General features: G+C 50.3%; 1 protein-coding gene across 21 annotated transcripts in view; it reads right to left on the bottom strand.

The window, feature by feature from the left end:
* The window catches only part of PCBP3 (poly(rC) binding protein 3), a 234,803-nt gene that overhangs the window by 50,430 nt on the left and 163,996 nt on the right, over positions 1 to 20,377 (bottom strand). For 20 of the 21 annotated variants that reach the window (XM_060406306.1, XM_060406307.1, XM_042237902.1 and 17 more), the window contains one exon: positions 6,300 to 6,430. In XM_060406306.1, coding sequence (XP_060262289.1) covers positions 6,300 to 6,309 — 10 coding nt within the window. In that variant the 5' untranslated portion in view covers positions 6,310 to 6,430. Of the gene's footprint in view, positions 1 to 2,723; positions 2,820 to 6,299; positions 6,431 to 20,377 lie in introns of those variants that run through there. The other variant, XM_027961235.3, reaches the window with a different exon arrangement.

Here is a 20,377-nt window from a genome sequence, read left to right as displayed (position 1 = left end):
ACGTGGGAGCAGGACACATGCGGGGAACATGACACATGCGGGAGAAGGACATACACGTGAATAGAACACACACAGGGAGCAGGACACACAGGGAGCAGGACATACGCGGGGAGCAGGACACAGGAGCAGGACACACATGTGAACAGGACACACACGGGGAGCAGGACGCACATGGGAGCAGGACACACACGTGAACAGGACACACACGGGGAGCAGGATGCACATGGGAGCAGGACACACATGGGAGCAGGACACACTCGGGAGCAGGACACACGCCTGAACTGGACACACACAGGGAGCAGGACACACGCGGGAGCAGGACACACGTGGGGAACATGACACATGAGGGAGCAGGACATACACGTGAACAGGACACACACGGGGAGCAGGACACACACGGGGAGCGGGACACACGCGGTGGGGAACTGGACACACACGGGAGGTTCCTGCAGCTGGGCTCTGCATCTGACCCGCAGGGTCCTCAGCTGGGTTCACGAGTACATTGGCTCGGCTGTGACCCACCTGGCCGTGGCTGCCAGCAATGCCAAGTCTGCCCTTCAGCACCCTTGGCTCTCATACTCACGTGGGCACCAATGTCCCCTGAAAGGCTCCGTGGATCACAGACACAGCTTGGTGTTCCTCACTCAGGTGGTAGGCGGGGGGAGATGAGACTCTGCCTTTCCAGGTTCTCAGGGGGTGTCCAGGGTCCAGGAACCTCCCAGAAAAGCACTGGTGGGCACCATCCACTAGAATAGTGTGGTCATGCTCCGAAGAAGGACCTGGTCCTTACTGCGGGACTGCCTGGCACACCAGCTTTGCCCCTGCCCATCCTCAGACCCTGACTTCTGAAGCCCCCCTTGCCAGAGTGAAGATGGCTCTTCAGAGGCTCCACCCCGGCGTGCGGGGCCCCATACCTTCCCAAGGCTGCCAGGCTAGCACACGCCTTAAAGGCTGTGCATTTCTGTAACCCCTCCTATTGAGCGGGGGCCTCCCTGAGACCAGGACACAGATGGGCGGCCCGGGGTGCATGCAGAAGGTGACCTGACTCCTTAAGCGGCCCTTTCAGTCCCTGATGAGGCCAGACTGAAAGTAATGAGTGGTCGTCAGAGACCAGACCAGGCCAGAGTGAAGGATGAGGGTGAGGCACTGGCTGTCAGGAGCACACGAGGGGCGCCGCAGACAGAGATGGGTCCTTGGCTTAGGGGAGCTCCCTCTGAGATTGTGTGATTTCTGCAGAAACAATCTTCTCTTCCGCTGGTAAACAAGGGACAGCCAACGCCCCTAACACCAGCCCAACTGCAGGTTTTACCCCCGAGTCTCGTTTCCCCTAGAGCCAATTACGGGGTGCAACTTACACTCTCATTAACATGAACACACATGAACTTGCTCCCCACATGATGACCCAGCCCTATCCTCCCAGTTGCTGGGAGGTAGGTCGGGTGGGACAGGAAAAGGAGACAGTGTTGAAACTGCACTGAAATTCTGGGCACTCTCCCAGGCACAATGGAAGCGTTAGAATCATTAACACACACAAAGAAGATGAAATTTCCTGCTCTGTAAAAAATTTCTTTTCTTCAAGATTGCAAAAGGATAAGAACCCTTTAGAAAGAGTTCACGAGACTCATTGAAAGGTTGCAGCCGAAAGGGACTAGGTATCACCCTGGCCGCCTCACATTTCTGCAAGGAGAGAAAATCTTATTTTGTTATCAAGGGTGCAGCTATTGTTTTACATCTCACCATGGAAGAATTTATCACTGAAAGTGTCCACATTCACTTCAGTGGACTTGGCTATAGACTCATGTTTCCTGGAAAGCCAGTTAAGATACAAATTTTAAATATTTTATTTCTGAAAAGCAAAATCATTTTCTCCAGGAGAACACACTCAAATCAAATACCATACAACCTGACTTCTGGGAAAGCATTTCTGGAAACATCTTTCCCCCAAATCCAAACAAGAATGTAAAACTGTCTAAACGTGCCAGCAGTCAGCCCACTACACAGACACAGCAAACGTTCTGTGCTCCACTCACTACCCGCAAAACACCTTCAGCAGACATCCTCGGCTAAGGAATGCTTCGATTCACTCACAGGACAGGTAAAAAAATGACATTTTGTTATCTGTAAACCACACAACTCAAGCATGTTTTACACACACTTGCAAAGTACTGGACCTGTCCCCCCCCACCCCCCACTTCCTTACGAGGAATTGTACTCACTGGCCTCCCAGGGATGACAGGGGGTCATTTCTCATCTAAGCATCAGGCTCCAGAAGTGCATGTGCTCCACATGCTGCAACACACACGCACAGACTTTATTCTGACGTGTGCTTTGCACTCACGTGGGTGCCGGCAGCTCACCTGGTCACTACAGGCTGGGTGGATGCCTCCCAGCAAAGATGCTGGTCCACGGAGGGTGTGGATCCCTGGGCCCTAGGGACAACCAGCCTCTCGGGGTGGGGGTCGTATTCCCACATGTGCCCCAGGAGCACAGACAACTGAAAAAATGACCCATGAAATCCGTACATCATGGCTCACTAAGGTGGCATGTTAACAGTGACCCTGACTCTCAGAGAGGGGCCCTGCTGTCAGACGAGGGGAACATCCCAAACTCTCGGCGAGGACCCCGAGCTCCCACTCCGTCAGCACCCAGCATGGCCCACTGGATGGCCCTGGATGCCGCTGTCTGGGCTCCGTGTGGCCTTGGCCAGGCCCACAGCCCCTTACCTCAGAACAAAGCCACACTGTGCGGTCGGCAGGGCCGGATGGACGTGGCTCTGGGACAGACGGTCACTCTCCCCGTTTAGAGAAGATAAAAAGGCTAAAGGAGAAACATCAGAGTGGGGTTTTGTTCTAAACCAGAGGAGGCTACGGCTCCCATTGGTCTCAGGTTGGAGACCTCGTGACATGGGATCAGGCACATGTGACCTACTTTTTGCCCGCTCCCCTCGTTCCGCAGGAGGGTGCGCCTGGCGGATGGGCTGTCATTCCAATGACTCCGTCCCCCGACAGGGGCCACCGCACAGACTGCCGTGCCTGCAGGACATCGCGTGGCCGCTCACCCTGGAAAGGAGGGGGGCAGAGGCCTCAGGCCCCCGTCAATTGAAATGCAGCGCTGCAGACCCAGGCAGCCTCCTCTCAGCTGTGGCTGCGCTCGGGCTGGGTCCCTCCAGGACCGTCCGGAAGGTATGGCCCGCGAATCCTCTTCTCTTCCCTGTTTCCTCTCTGTGGTCAGGAGCTTCCAGATGCTGCCCCAGGAGTCAGTTGCACAGGAGCTGAGCCTCGACTGAGCCTCGTGCTGCCCAAGAGGAGCGAGCCTGACAGTGGGCCTCTCTCCTGGGCAGTGAGATGAATGGAATGACCCAGACCTTGAGACTACGTAGAGGATGCAGCTGGTCCCTCATCAGAGCAGGCGCCTGCCACCATGCACGGGAGGTGACTTATTACCTCTCTCTCTCGACAGCTCACCCCAAATCAGGTGCAGATAAATGAAAAGACCAAGCCCCTAACCAACTGGCTGTGGGGAACTTCACCCAGAAGACTCGCTGGCTGGTAGGATGGGCCTCACCCTGCCAGGTGCTGTCAGGCCCTGTAGGGAGAGCCCACAGGGCATGGAGGCGCCTCCTGAGAGAGCCCGCAGGGTGCTGGAGCACTGTGCAATGCCAGCAGAGGTGCACCCACAGGTGGTAGCATGCCACTTTGCTGCCAAATCAGCCTGATTGTTCGTTACAGGAAAAAATGGAAAATGTGTGTAATGCAAACCACCAGTAACATCATCCCCAGAAAGACCACTGAAGAGAGTGGGGTGTTCTGAAGTCGACCTACTCAGACATCTTTCCAGTAGGCATGTATCATTATATTTTTAACAAAAATAGGACCAAGCCACCCATGATTGTTCTTTTTCCCCACTTAACATTATACATGAAATATTTTTCTATGTTGCTGTATGTAAATCTGCACAGTAGTCAAATTTCCTATGGTATCAAACTGTAAGCATAAGATTTTGTGCATTTAATTTTATGCATTTTCATGCATAAGGATATAGTCAGCTGCAAGGACTCTATGCTCTGCGTCCCTGAATCATTATCTTAAACAATGCTTTCCTAGTACTCCTTGGGCGGACCTGTCTCTGTCATCTTTTATCAACTTGGAATGTTTCTTTATAGAAGGAAGGTTAAAGGACACGTGTTTGAGGCTCTGGTGTGGGTGACAAACGGGTCTACCAGCAGCACTCCCAAGATGAAGGGCCTTCCCTGTGCTTCGGCCCACCCTGGGGAGCCTGTTAGCGGTGCCATTGAGCTCTGAGACCTGGGGATGCCAGTGCCAGAGGCTGGGCAGAGGTGGAGGAGACTAGGAGCCCTGTGGTGTGCCATTCGTTGTTGGCTCACCCAGTGCCGGCAGCTCTGTGAGGGGCAGACAGAGCAGTCCTGTCACTCGGTTCGCTCGCGGTCAGAGGGCACGGGCCACCGAGGGCCCCTCTTGGTCACTGGGAAGGCATGGAGAGGACTGGGCACTGGCTTTTGGGTCTGGAGGCAGTGCAAGGTGAGCGAGTGGCCACAGTGAGGCTTGCAGGGTCGGGGGTCACAGCAAGTGGAGGAGCTGCCAAGGAGCTTGCCTGCCTTTGTGCAGGGGGCAGGGGCTGGCCGGTGCCGAGTCTTTGAAGATGTGACATGGAAACGAACAGTGAGCAGAGGGCATGAAGAACCAGAGTTGAACAGGAGGTGAGGGCTGGGGGACACAAAGGAGGCCAGAGGCCCAGCCAGGATGTCGGGGAGCTGGGGATGGTGGCACCCAGGGCGTGCGGCTGGATGCAGCTGGGCAGACATGGTCAGGACAGGATGGCCCTGCCAGCTGTGCCTGCCTTGCCCATGGGAGTAGCTGGCAAACATTGGGGGAGGCAGAGAGGCCAGTGGGGGCCCCTTGATTCCTGCAGTTGCCAAGCTGCAGCCCGGCCTGGGGGTGCTCCTGGTCTGTCCTCCACGTGGTCCCCAAGAACCCTGGTCAGATGGTCGGTTTACATAAGCAGCCTTGCTCCTGACCACAGCCCGGGATGTGCCAGCCATGTGGAAGGAGCCTTCCATCCAGCTCCTGTCCAGACCCAGAGCTGCCTCCCAGTAATTGGTCCCTGACTCTCCTGCAAACAGGTACCTGGAGGCTGAAATGTTTACACCTTCCTTGGTACAAAGCAAAGATCAAAACAACTCTGTGCAGGCACCACAGAATTGAACATGCTGAGCTGCAAGTAAAAAAGCAAAACAAACCCAAGCAGACAAGATCTGGGCAGCAGGAGAGAAGCTGGAGGGGACAACAATGAAGGAAAATTTCAGAAAGTCAGGCCCAAGTTTTGCGACATTTTAAAGACACAGGTGTTTTTCTGACTGGAGGCAGGCTGACTTGGAACCTATATGACGTGTTATGTCATGAATTTGGGTTAACAAATCACAGCTGAAAACAGGTCCTCAGTGGCCGCCTTGTGACCCTGGGTAGACCAGGTGCCCAGCCTGGAATGTACTCTTCAGGTTTCAGCAATGCCTTTGCAAACTTAAGCACATGGGTGAATAAACCAGAACTGGCTCAGAGAGGACCACGCCTTACTGCTGAGCAAGAAACCTCAAAGGCTTTCCCTACAGGTGACACACTGAGGTCAGAGATGGTCAGTGCTGCAGGCCTGGGACCCGTGAGGCCCTGGGAGAACTCAGGCCTCAGGGTGCAGGGTGGACGGCAAGGTGGCACACGGAACACACAGGCTCCAGCACACGAGCATACGGGCTCTTGTGTCCACCCCCACCCCCACGAGGCAGGACGGTCAGCAGGGCCAGGCCGCCTGCAGCGCGAGCACAGAGCCCTACATGCAGCTGGTGTGCCTCAGTGCCAGTAACAAAGCTGGCTCTTCAGACTCCCCACTTGGTGGGTGAGGCCACTGAAGCCCGGCAACGGGGCACACATAGGGGAAGGTGTCCCGCGTCTCAGAAATTCCAGGGAAGAAGCTATGGAGAACCCTGTCTGCCTCAGCCGAGACTGGTTTCTTCAAGCTCTGGGTCACCTGGATGCAACCCTTCAAGAGTCAGTGGGAATGCCGGTCCTGCCCGGTCACGTGCAGCACCTCGCTTCTCTGCTCAAGCTTCCTGCTCAGGGCGTGTGCTCTCTCCCTGGCACGGCCCCTGGCTGATGCCGCATCAGGGACTAGAGAGTGACACTAGCCTGGCACCACACACGCACACTCCCTGGTTCCAGGGGTGAGTCTGACTCTGTGTACTCCTGGTAACTGGACACACAGACACGCGCTGCGTCCTGGCCACTCACCTTCCCCCATAAGCAGGCTAGACGCGTCAGAGCAGATCCATAGACAGCGTGGGTTCACCCTCGGGACCTAGAGCATCAGAGCTGGTTCTGGCGACTCGAGGGAGGGCTGATGGGTCGTGGGGCCCCGCGACCTGGAACACAAGAACACGGGGTGCGTGAGCTGACTGGTGAGCACCTCGTTTCGGACTGAGTCTCCACAGAACGGCAATGTTTCTTAAGACTTGGCTGTGAGACACGTGGGATGTGACGAAGTGCCTGTGAGGGCTCATCCTGGGACCAGTCCTCTGCCCTGAAGGAGGCAGCTCCATAGACTGGGGGGCTTCCGTCTCATAGACGAGCAGGACGGAAGCAGAACTTGGCCACACTGTGCACACTTCTGAGACTATAAGTGAAACAGCCAACCGTCTACTTATTTAGCATATATATACATACTGATTTTTTTTCTAAAATTATGAAATTATATATTAACTTAAGTACATTTCTGGTTTCCCACTTTTTACAGCTGGTATAATCATTTCATTGAGACCCTTCCCTCTCAGCAGGCAATCTGTCCATCTAGTCTTTCCCAGAGTGCACCATTTTCTCCTTGATCTAAGTTTCTTGATTTCTCACTTTTTGAATCCACATTTGTTGCACAAACAGGAAATTTCATACCCAGGCACAAGAACCCATGCTCATGACGTCATCCTCTTTGCTGCGTGTCAAGAACAAGAATATGTTTAGATCTCCGCGCCCTCTTGTCAGATCTCTGCACCTTAGAAGGCTTCTTTACAACAGCGTCCACCCTTTGGAATTGTGAGGTCAGAGCACCAGAAACAATGAGAAGGCCATGTTAAACATCTCTGCCTTTCTCTGTGTCAATCTGGTAACCATTTTAGGTAATAAACAACATCACTGAGTCTGTTTCAAGCTCAAAGATTCTTATCTGCATAATGCCAAGGTTTGAAATGAAATAAATGAAAAAACGTGACATGTAAGGAAACGCCATGAAAGACAACATGGAATAAAACCTCGCTCTTTCACAGAGGCAGATGGTGTCCCTGCTGGCGCAGTAAAAGAATCCACGTGTTACTGACTGGAGGGTCAGAGAGGCCTGAAGCTCACGAGTGGGAACTCCTGAGGAAGCAGTGGAAGAATTCTCAGCAAGGAGCCAAAACAACCCCTGAGAAAGGAACAGGCTTTTCACATGGTGCTGGGAAAACTGATATCACACAAGCCAAAGAGTGAATTTGGAGCCTTACCTCACACCATATGCAGAAATTAACTGAAAATGGGTCAGAGATCTAGGCTTAGGAGCTAAAACTGTAAACATCTTGAAAATACTGGAAGAAAAATCTTCATGATACTGGATTTGGAATGCTTTTGTGGATATGACACCAAAAAGCACAGACAGCAACAAACAAGTAGACGGACTGGACTTCATCAAAATTAAGCTCTTCTGTGCGTTAAAGGGCACAGACAGGAAAGCGAAAACACAACCCACACAACAGGAGAGAATATCCGCAAATCAGACCCCTGAGCAGGGTTAATACTCAGACTGCATGTGGAGCTTCCACAACTCAATAATAAAGAACCCCAAAATATACAAAGGATCTGAGGATATATTTCTCTAAGGAAGATACAGAAATGGCCAGTAAGCATGGGAAAAATAACTCAACATCATTGGGTATCAGAGAAATGTAAGTCAAAACCACAGTGAGGTACTTGAAGAGAAGCTGCTCAGTCATGTCTGACTCTTTACGACCCCATGGACTGTATCCTGCCAGGCTCCTCTGTCCATGGAATTTTCCAGGCAACAATACTGGAGTAAGTTGCCATTTTCTTCTCTGGGGATCTTCCCAATCCAGGGATTGAACCCGGGTCTCCTGCACTGCAGGCAGACTCTTTACCATATGAGTCACTTGGAAAAGCCCGTGAGCTACTTAGGGTGGCTGTAATAGCAACAACAGTAACAATAATGAAAATGATAATAAGAAAAAACAGAAAATAACAAATATCAGCAAGGACACGGAAAACTGGAGTCTTCATCTATTGCTGGTAGAAATATAAACTGGTGTGACCACTTGGGAAATCAGTCTGGCAGCTCCTCAAAGAGTAAAACCTAGAATTACCATATGACCTAGCAACCCCACTCTGAGGCTTGTACCCAAGGGAGTGAAGACGTATATCCGCACAAAACCTTGCACTTGGGCATTCACAGCAGTGCTGCTCAAGACAGTCAAAAAGTGGAAAGAACCCAACGTGCATCAACTGATGATGGTGGATCAACAAACAGTTGCCTATCCTTACAGCAGAACGTTACTCAGTTGCAAAAAGGGGTGAGGAACTGACATGCGCTACAATGGGGATGAAGCCTGAAGACATAACACAAAGGGCAAGAAGCTAGACGCAGAAAGCCGTGTCTGTGATCCTATTTACAGTAAACATCCAGAACCAGGACAGAAAGTGACCCACGGTCCTAGGGCTGAGGAGAGAGGGCAGTGTGATGAGCGTGGGCTTCCTTTTGGGGCAATAAGAATGTTCTGGATTAGACAGTGGTGATGGCTGCACACCTTTGTGAGATGCTAAAAACAACTAAATGTACACTTGTAAAGTATGAATTGTATGGCATGTGAATTATACTCAATTAAAAAAACAAAGGTAATTAATAAATGCCAGCAATGTAAGAGGCCCCAGGTTCAATCCCTGGGTGGGGAAGATCCCCTGGAGAAGAGAATGGCAACCCACTCCAGTATTCTTGCCTGGAAAATCCCTTGGAAAGAGGGACTCGGGGAGCTACAGTTCATGGGGTCACAAAGGGAATGGAAGAGACCTTGTACTAAACATCACAGGGTTAACCTGCGTCTGCTGCTGCTGCTGCTGCTAAGTCGCTTCAGCCGTGTCCAACTCTGTGTGACCCTATAGACAGCAGCCCACCAGGCTCCCCCGTCCCTGGGATTCTCCAGGCAGGAACACTGGAGTGGGTTGCCATTTCCTTCTCCAGTGCATGAAAGTGAAAAGTGAAAGTGAAGTCGCTCAGATTCATGTCCAACTCTTGACGACCCCATGGACTGCAGCCTACCAGGCTCCTCCGTCCATGGGATTTTCCAGGCAAGAGTGCTGGAGTGGGGTGCCGTGTCTACCCCACTCTTAAAGGAACTGCACTGGAATGACGCTCACAAACGGCACAGACACACAAGCACTGAGAAGTCGGGAGGAGAGAGGAGAACCGACAAAGAGCTGTCAGCGCACCCCTGTAAACTGGGACGTGGGTGAACACAAGGTAAATGAGGAGCAAAGCAAAGACAGAGAAACCGCAGCCTCTAACAGCGCTGAACAGGGGAGCCGGCTGTTCACCCTGCATTCCAGGAAGAGCAGGGCTGCGCAGAGCGGCTCCATGGGCCGGGGGTGCGTGTCGGGTGAGAACAACTATGCCAATGAGAATGGTCTATGAGGAAGTTTCGGGGTCATGAGTGCCACGGTGGCCACCATCCAGCACTCCTGGACAACCAGAGGTTTCCTCTTGGGAGTGGGTGACTCTTCAGGGTAGAAATGCCAATGTGAATTTGGGAGTGTCACGGGGAAGAGAACGGGAGGCACACGAGATCCTGCGCCTCTCCCAGGGCTGCCGATGCCCCAGCAGACAGGGCCCCCCTCACTGCGAGCCACACAGAGCAGAAAGACTGTGACAGTGGTTTCTGATGAAAATGTAAGAAAGCCAGAAATTAATGAGCTGAAGGACATTCCATTTGAAATTGACATCCTCTGAGAACTCGTTTACTAGACATGTAGCTCCAACAAGGCATCACGTCTGGTAAGGGCACCAGGAGACCAGTAGTCCGGAAAGTGACGTGACAGACCCGTGTGCGTGGTGACCCACTTTCTTCAACATCAGCAGCACACTTCAGAGGGTGGGGGCACCGAGCTCCCTGCAGAGTGAGGTGTGATCGCTGGGGACAGCCTCAGAGCAAAGCCTCCATTGTTCTGTCTTCAAAACTTAACTGGTGCTGGGAAGGGGGCAACAGAGGAGATAACGTGGGGTCCGTGACCCCCTCCTCACCTCTACCGCCACCCCTCACTGCACAATCCACTCAGAGACAACAGGAGCAATGGTTTTCAGCATCTTGCTGAACAGACCGCCACAACAAATCAGTTTCAAAGGACCAGAGCCCGAGGACAGCTTGTGCCCTCACAAGCACAGTCCAGACAAAGCGGCCTGCTGAGCCGTAAATGACACACACACACACACACACACACAGGCAGACACATGTGCGTGCCTGTGGGGGCATGAGTGGCTCCTGCTGGCATCTATGCCTTCATGTGGGGCCTGACTTCTATGGATATCTGAGAAGTTAGATGCCCAGGGGCAGTGCTGTCCTCTGCCCTCCTGGGCATCCTCCCAGGAAGGCTGGGTGACAGGAGGGGAGTGGGCCAGGAGAGGAGAAGGGACAAGGGAGGAGAGGGGACAAAGGAGGAGAGGGGACAAAGGAGGAGAGGGGACAAGAGAGGAGAGGGGACAGGAGAAGAATGGGGCTGGAGAGGAGGGGGACAGGAGAGGAGGAGGGACAGGAGAGGAGGGGGACAGGAGAGGAGGAGGGAGGGGAGAGGAGGAGGGACAGGAGAGGAGGGGACAGGAGAGGAGGAGGGACAGGAGAGGAGGGGGACAGGAGAGGAGGAGGGACAGGAGAGGAGGGGGACAGGAGAGGAGGAGGGACAGGAGAGGAGGGGGACAGGAGAGGAGGGACAGGAGAGGAGGAGGGACAGGAGAGGAGGGGACAGGAGAGGAGGAGGGACAGGAGAGGAGGGAGACAGGAGAGGAGGGGACAGGAGAGGAGGAGGGACAGGAGATGAGGGGGACAGGAGAGGAGGGGACAGGAGAGGAGGAGGGACAGGAGAGGAGGGGGACAGGAGAGGAGGAGGGACAGGAGAGGAGGGAGACAGGAGAGGAGGGAGACAGGAGAGGAGGAGGGACAGGAGATGAGGGGGACAGGAGAGGAGGGGACAGGAGAGGAGAAGGGACAAGGGAGGAGAGGGGACAAAGGAGGAGAGGGGACAAAGGAGGAGAGGGGACAAGAGAGGAGAGGGGACAGGAGAAGAATGGGGCTGGAGAGGAGGGGACAGGAGAGGAGGAGGGACAGGAGAGGAGGGGGGACAGGAGAGGAGGAGGGAGGGGAGAGGAGGAGGGACAGGAGAGGAGGGGGATAGGAGAGGAGGGGACAGGAGAGGAGGGGGACAGGAGAGGAGGGGACAGGAGAGGAGGGGGACAGGAGAGGAGGAGGGACAGGAGAGGAGGGAGACAGGAGAGGAGGGGACAGGAGAGGAGGAGGGACAGGAGATGAGGGGGACAGGAGAGGAGGGGACAGGAGAGGAGGGGACAGGAGAGGAGGGGACAGGAGAGGAAGGGGACAGGAGAGGAAGAGGGACAGGAGAGGAGGGGGACAGGAGAGGAGGAGGGACAGGAGAGGAGGGGGACAGGAGAGGAGGGGGACAGGAGAGGAGGAGGGACAGGAGAGGAGGGGGACAGGAGAGGAGAAGGGACAGGAGAGGAGGGGGACAGGAGAGGAGGGACAGGAGAGGAGGGGACAGGAGAGGAGGGGACAGGAGAGGAGGAGGGACAGGAGAGGAGGAGGGACAGGAGAGGAGGGCACAGGAGAAGAGGAGGGACAGGAGAGGAGGGGGATAGGAGAGGAGGGGACAGGAGAGGAGGGGACAGGAGAGGAGGGGACAGGAGAGGAGGGGACAGGAGAGGAGGGGACAGGAGAGGAGGAGGGACAGGAGAGGAGGAGGGACAGGAGAGGAGGGGACAGGAGAGGAGGAGGGACAGGAGAGGAGGAAGGACAGGAGAGGAGAGGGGATAGGAGAGGAGGAGGGACAGGAGAGGAGGGGACAGGAGAGGAGGAGGGACAGGAGAGGAGAGGGGATAGGAGAGGAGGGGACAGGAGAGGAGAAGGGACAGGAGAGGAGGAGGGACAGGAGAGGAGAGGGGATAGGAGAAGAATGGGGCTGGAGAGGAGGGGGGAGAGGAGAGGAGGGGGGATGGAAGAGGAGGGGGACAGGAGAGGAGGGGGACTGGAGGGGGAGGGGACAGGAGAGGAGAGGACAGGGGAGGAGGGGGCAGCCGAGGACAGATAGGGGTGGGGAGGAGAGGAGCGTAACAGGAGAGGTGGGGAACAGTAGAGGAGGGGGGTAGGAGAGGAGGGGAGTCTGGATGAGGGCAGGCCGGCAGGTGCCCTTGAAGGAGGGAGCAAGTAGAACATGTGGAAAACAGGGCTGAAAGGGTTTTTGATGAACCACGCTGTCTTAACACCAGTCATCTGGCTGCTGAAGGTGACAGGGCAGGAGAGAAAACAGGAGAGAATCACATGCTGATCCAGCCAAGACATGATGCTGACAAGGCGCCTCGAAGCCCCCAGATCCTATGGGAGGTTAATCCGAGCAATGACCCTGGGGCCAGAGCAACATACTGCCCATCTGGCAGAGGCGCCGTGGCACCCTCTCACGTGTCACACAAGGACAGTGAACACGGAGAGAGAGGTGGAATAGTGTGTGTGCGTCAAGCTGCACCTGACCTTTAGAAGTTGTGCATTCTCCTAAAGCTCTGAGAGGACAAAACCAAAGTGTTCTAACTCTCAAGGCAAGTCTCCACCAATTCTGAAGACAGGGATTGACAGATCACCCTTTCCACCCAGGGGACAATTAAATTAGAAACCATTAGCAAAGAGATAACTCTGTAATGCTCCTGGATGTGACACTTTTAGTTCAGTTCAGTTCAGTCGCTCAGTCGTGTCCGACTCTTTGCGACCCCATGAATCGCAGCACGCAAGGCCTCCCTGTCCATCACCAACTCCCGGAGTTCACTCAGACTTGGATCCATCGAGTCAGTGATGCCATCCAGCCATCTTGTCCTCTGTCGTCCCCTTCTCCTCCTGCCCCCAATCCCTCCCAGCATCAGAGTCTTTTCCAATGAGTCAACTCTTTGCATGAGGTGGCCAAAGTACAGGAGTTTCAGCTTTAGCATCATTCCTTCCAAAGAAATCCCAGGGTTGATCTCCTTCAGAATGGACTAGTTGGATCTCCTGGCAGTCCAAGGGACTCTCAAGAGCCTTCTCCTACACCACAGTTCAAATGCATCAATTCTTCGGTGCTCAACCTTCTTCACAGTCCAACTCTCACATCCATACATGACTACTGGAAAACCATAGCCTTGACTAGACAGACCTTAGTCGGCAAAATAATGTCTCTGCTTTCGAATATGCTATCTAGGTTGGTCATAACTTTTCTTCCAAGGAGGAAGCGTCTTCCAATTTCATGGCTGCAGTCACTATCTGCAGTGATTTTTGGAGCCCCCAAAATAAAGTCTGACACTGTTTCCACTGTTTCCCATCTATTTCCCATGAAGTGATGGGACCGGAGGCCATGATCTTCGTTTTCTGAATGTTGAGCTTTAAACCAACTTTTTCACTCTCCTCTTTCACTTTCATCAAGAGGCTTTTTAGCTCCTCTTCACTTTCTGACATAAGGGTGGTGTCATCTGCATATCTGAGGTTATTGATATTTTTCCTGGCAATCTTGATTCCAGCCTGTGCTTCTTCCAGCCCAGCGTTTCTCATGACGTACTCTGCATATGAGTTAAATAAGCAGGGTGACAATATACAGCCTTGATGTACTCCTTTTCCTATTTGGAACCAGTCTGTTGTTCCATGTCCAGTTCTAACTGTTGCTTCCTGACCTGCATACAGATTTCTCAAGAGGCAGGTCAGGTGGTCTGGTATTCCCATCTCTCTTAGAATTTTCCACAGCTTATTGTGATCCACACAGTCAAAGGCTTTGGCATAGTCAATAAAGCAGAAATAGATGTTTTCCTGGAACTCTCTTGCTTTTTCCATGATCCAGCGGATGTTGGCAATTTGATCTCTGGATACTCTGCCTTTTCTAAAACCAGCTTGAACATCAGGAAGTTCACGGTTCACATATTGCTGAAGCCTGGCTTGGAGAATTTTGAGTCTTACTTTACTAGTGTGTGAGATGAGTGCAATTGTGCGGTAGTTTGAGCATTCTTTGGCATTGTCTTTCTTTGGGATTGGAATGAAAACTGACCTTTTCCAGTCCTGTGGCCACTGCTGAGTTTTCCTAATTTGCTGGCATATTGAGTGCAGCACTTTCACAGCATCATCTTTTAAGATTTGAACTAACTCTACTGGAAGTCCATCACCTCCACTAGCTTTGTTCATAGTGATGCTTTCTAAGGCCCACTTGACTTTACATTCCAGGATGTCTGGCTCTAGATGAGTGATCACACCATTGTGATTATTCGGGTCACGAAGATCTTTTTTGTACAGTTCTTCTGTGTATTCTTGCCACCTTTTCTTAATATCTTCTGCTTCTGTTAAATGGTAACACTTTTAAAATGAGTCTAAATAAGAAATGATGGGACTTGATGAAATCAGAAGGTCATAAAACCCAATGATAATGAAAGTACTGTATGCCAAAATTCATACCATTCACCTACAACAGAACTTAAAGAAAAGTTTACAGCTTTTAATAGCCTACACTAGTGATAAAGAAGGTCAGAAAACTAGTAAATAGAAAATCCAACGTTAGAAGTTAGAAAAAAAAGAGAAAGTATTCACAGAAAATAAAAAGAACTTAATTATAATAAATATAATATAAATAAAATATTGCATATAAACCTGGAATGTTGGGTCCATGAATCAAGGCAAACTGGAAGTGATCAAACAGGAGATAGCAAGAGTGAATGTCAACATTTTAGGAATCAGTGAACTAAAATGGACTGAAATAGGTGAATTTAACTCAGATTATCATTATATCTATTACTGTGGGCAACAATCCTTCAGAAGAAATGGAGTAGCCATCGTAGTCAACAAAAGAGTTTGAAATGCAGTACTTGGATGCAGTTTCAAAAATGACAGAATGATCTTTGTTCATTTCCAAGGCAAACCATTCAATACCATGGTAATCCAAGTCTATGCCCCTGCCAATAATGCTGAAGAAGCTGAAGTTGAATGGTTCTATGAAGACCTACAAGATCTTCTAGAATTAACACCCAAAAAGGATGTCCTTTTCATTATAGGGGACAGGAATGCAAAACTAGGAAGTCAAGAAACACCTGGAGTAATAGGCAAATTTGGCCTTGGAGTACAGAATGAAGCAGAGCAAAGGCTAATAGAGTTCTGCCAAGAGAATGCACTGGTCATAGCAAACACCCTCTTCCAACAACACAAAAGACTCTACACATGGACATCACCAGATTGTCAACACCAAAATCAGACTGATTATATTCTTTGCAGCTGAAGATGGAGAAGCTCTATACAGACAGCAAAAACAAGACTGGGAGCTCAGATCAAGAACCCCTTATTGCCAAATTCACACTTAAATTGAAGAAAGTAGGGAAAACCAGTAGACCATTCAGGGATGACCTAAATCAAATCCCTAATGATTACATAGTGGAAGTGAGAAATAGATTTAAGAGACTAGATCTGATAGACAAGAGTGCTGGATGAATTATGGACAGAGGTTCATGACACTGTACAGGAGACGAGGAGCAAGACCATACCCATGGAAAAGAAATGCAAAAAAGCAAAATGGCTGTCTGAGGAGGCCTTACAAATAGCTGTGAAAAGAGAAGCCAAAGCAAAGAGGAAAAGAAAAGCTATATCTACCTGAATGCAGAGTGCCAGAGAATAGCAAGGACAGATAAGAAAGCCTTCCTCAGGGATCAATGCAAAGAAATAAAGGAAAACAACACAATGGGAAAGACTAGAGATCTCTTCAAGAAAATTAGAGATACCAAGGGAACATTTCATGCAAAGATGGGCTCGAAAAAGGACAGAAATGGTATGGACCTAACAGAAGCAGAAGATACTAAGAAGAGGTGGCAAGAATACACAGAAGAACTGTACAAAAAAGATCTTCACGACCCAGATAATCATGATGGTGTGATCACTCATCTAGAGCCAGACATCCTGGAATGTGAAGTCAAGTGGGCCTTACGAAGCATCACTACCAACAAAGCTAGTGGAGGTGATGGAATTCCAGTGGAGCTGTTTCAAATCCTGAAAGATGATGCTGTGAAAGTGCTGCACTCAATATGCCAGCAAATTAGGAAAACTCAGCAATGGCCACAGGACTGGAAAAGGTCAGTTTTCATTCCAATCCCTAAGAAAGGTAATGCCAAAGAATGTTCAAACTACCGCACAATTGCACTCATCTCACACACTAGTAAAGTAAGACTCAAAATTCTCCAAGCCAGGGTTCAACAATACATGAACCTCCAGATGTTCAAGCTCAAGGCAGAGGAACCAGAGATCAAATTGCCAACATCCGCTGGATCATCAACAGAGTTCCAGGAAAACATCTATTTCTGCTTTATTGACTATGCCAAAGCCTTTGACTGTGTGGATCACAATAAGCTGTGGAAAATTCTAAGAGAGATGGGAATACCAGACCACCTGACCTGCCTCTTGAGAAATCTGTATGCAGGTCAGGAAGCAACAGTTAGAACTGGACATGGAACAACAGACTGGTTCCAAATAGGAAAAGGAGTACATCAAGGCTGTATATTGTCACCCTGCTTATTTAACTCATACGCAGAGTACGTCATGAGAAACGCTGGGCTGGAAGAAGCACATGCTGGAATCAAGATTGCCGGGAGAAATATCAATAACTTCAGATATGCAGATGACACCACCCTTATGGCAGAAAGTGAAGAAGAACTAAAGAGCCTCTTGATGAAAGTGAAAGAGGAGAGTGAAAATGTTGGCTTAAAGCTCAACATTCAGAAACAAAGATCATGGCCTCTGGTCCCATCACTTCATGGCAAATAGATGGGAAAACAGTGGAAACAGTGTCAGACTTTATTTTTTGGGGCTCCAAAATCACTGCAGATGGTAACTGCAGCTGTGAAATAGAAATATGCTTACTCCTTGGAAGAAAAGTTATGACCAACCTAGATAGCATATTAAAAAGGAGAGACGTTGCTTTGACAACAAAGGTCCATCTAGTCAAGGCTATCGCTTTTTCAACAGTCATGTATGGATGTGAGAATTGGAGTATAAAGAAAGCTGAGCACTGAAAATTGATGCATTTGAACTGTGGTGTTGGAGGAGACTCTTGAGAGTCCCTTTGACTGCAAGGAGATCCAACCAGTCCATCCTAAAGGAAATCAGTCCCGAATATTCATTGGAAGGATTGATTTGAAGCTGAAACTCCAATACTTTGGCCATCTGATGTGAAGAGCTGACCATTTGAAAAGACCTTGATGCTGGGAAAGATTGAAGGCAAAGGCAGTCCTAAGATGGTGGAGGAATAGGACGGGAGACCACTTTCTCCCCCACAAATTCATCAAAAGAACATTTGAACGCTGAGCAAATTCCACAAAACAACTTCTGAACGCTGGCAGAGGACATCAGGCACCCAGAAAGGCAGCCTATTGTCTCTGAAAGGAGGTAGGACAAACTATAAAAGATAAAAAGAGAGACAAAAGAGGTAGAGATGGAGATTCCTCCCGAGAAGGGAGTCTTAAAAAAGAGAGAAGTTTCCAAACACCAGGAAACACTCTCTCTGGCGGGTCTGTGGCGAGCCTTCAGATCTCAGAGGGCAAAATAACGGGGAGGAAAAAAAAATTAAAACCCACAGATTGTATGCCTAACAGCAACTCCCAGTGGAGGAGCAGCCCAGATGCTCACATCCCCCACTAGCAAGCGGGGACTGGACAGGGAGGTGTGGGCTGCATTGCTTAGGGTAAGGACCGGGCCTGAATGCCCCAAGGGCAATCTGAGGGAATTAGCTTGAGATAGCACCCCAGACTGTGGGATAGCTATCCAGTGAAAAGCCCTAATCTAAGACACTGCCAGGCCCGCTCAGAGAACAATGGGCTGAGCAGAGCTAGCCGGCTGTGGACTGGCCCATCCACCACTGGAGACAGGCAGGCGAGGGCAGCCAGAGCCAGAAGGGGGCAATTGTGGCCCCAGAGAGGCATCCTATACCAAACTGCAATGAGACTTTGTTGCTAACCAAGACTTCTTGGGATTCTGGACAGTCGACATCCGCTGGGAGGGTCACAGCCAGAGATCAGCTCCCCAGAAGAGACACATGGCACACCTGAGAAGGTGCGCCCATTGTACACCCAGAAAACCAAGTGGCTGGGACGGGAGAGGTAATAAGTTGCAGCCTTCAACTGGGGGCAACTGTGCTCACCAAGCACCTGGTCACCTGAGCTGCTCAGACCTGGGATGGGCACAAATGCAGGCCCAACCAAGTCTGCACCTTTGTGGAGTACCTGAGAACCTGAACTTGAGTGGCTTAGACCTGGGGAGTGCATGCAACCCAGTGCCTGCCTCAGACAGTTCCCAGCAGAGCAATCTAGAGCCTGAGCAGTGTAGACTGGGAAAGTACACACACCGTGAGCGAGGGCAAACCCAGTGTGGCTGAATCACTGTGAGCACACACCAGTGATATTTGTTTGCAGTGTTCCTCCCTCTCCACAACACGACTGAACAAGTGAGCCTAAAAAAAGTGATCACCACCACCCCACTGGTGTCAGGGCAGAAATTAAACACTGAAGAGACCAGCAAACAGAAGAAGCTAAAATAAACAGAGGGAACCACTTTGGAAGTGATAGGTGCAATAGATTGAAACCCTGTAGTTAGCACCGACTACATAGGAAGGGGCCTATAGATCTTGAGAAGTATAAGTTGGATCAAGGAACTATCTGAAAATGAACTGACCCTACACTGTCTGCAACAGCTCCAGAGAAAGTCCTAGATATATTTTTACTATTATCATTTTTTAAATTAAAAAATTTAAAAAAATTTTTTAAGTCTATTACTCCTTTAATTTTCATTTTTATAACCTACTTCACCTTGCAAAAAAAAAGACCCTATTTTTAAACCGAACTTCACATATATATATATTTTATAATTTTGTGACTTTTTAAATATTGTATTTTTGAGAATCTAACCTCTACTCTAGATTTTTAATCTTTGCTTTTTGGTATTTGTTATCAACTTTGTACCTTTAAGAACCCAATCTTCAGTACCCATTTTTACTTGGGAGCGAGATCACTGGCCTGATGGCTCTCTCCCCCTTTTGACTCTCCTTTTTCTCCACCAAGTTGCCTCTATCTCCCCCCTCCACCTTTTCTTCTCTACCCAACTCTGTGAATCTCTTTGTGTGTTCCAGGTTGTGAAGAACACTTATGGAACTGATTACTGGCTGCATCTGTCTCTCTCCTTTTGATTCCCCCTTTTATCCTCCTGGCCACCTCTGTCTCCTTCCTCCCTCTTCTCATCTCTGTGGAACTCCATGAACATCTCTGAGGGGTTCAGACTGTGGAAAGAACATAGGGAAGTGATTATTGGCTAGCTTGCTCTCTCCCCTTTTGATTCCCCCTCTTCTCCTCCTGGTCACCTCTATCTCCCTCCTCCCTCTTCTCTTCCCCATGTAACTCTGTGTACCTCTCTGGGTATCCCTCACTTTTACCATTAACCTAAATGTTTTATCACTGGTGCTGTATAGATGGAGAAGTCTTGAGGCTACCATAAGAATAAGACTGAAAACCAGAGGCAGGAGGCTTCAGTCCAAATCCTGAGAACACCTGAGCACTTCTGAATCCAGGGAACATTAATCGATAGGAGCTCATCAAATGCCTCCGTACATACACTGAAACTAAGCAGCACCCAAGGGCCAATGAGTTCCAGAGCAAGACATACCATGCAAATTCTCCAGCAACACAGGAACATAGCCCTGAGCTTCAATATACAGGCTGCCCAAAGTCACACCAAACCCACTGACATCTCAAAACTCATTACTGGACACTTCATTGCGCTCCAGAGAGAGAAGAAATCCAGCTCCACCTACCAGAACACTGACACAAGCTTCCCTAACCAGGAAACCTTGACAAACCACCCGTCCAACCCCATCCACAGTGAGGAACCTCCAAAATAAACAGGAACCATAAACTGCCAGAATACAGAAAGGCCACCCCAAACACACCAATATAAACAAGATGAAAAGGCAGAGAAATACCCAGCAGGTAAAGGAATAGGAAAAATGCCCACCAAACCAAACAAAAGAGGAAG

The sequence above is a fragment of the Ovis aries genome, chromosome 1, assembly GCF_016772045.2.
Source record: "Ovis aries strain OAR_USU_Benz2616 breed Rambouillet chromosome 1, ARS-UI_Ramb_v3.0, whole genome shotgun sequence".
Lineage (NCBI taxonomy): Eukaryota > Metazoa > Chordata > Mammalia > Artiodactyla > Bovidae > Ovis > Ovis aries.
Note: the sequence above shows the minus strand (reverse complement) of the source record. Positions and strands in the feature narration are given on the sequence as shown.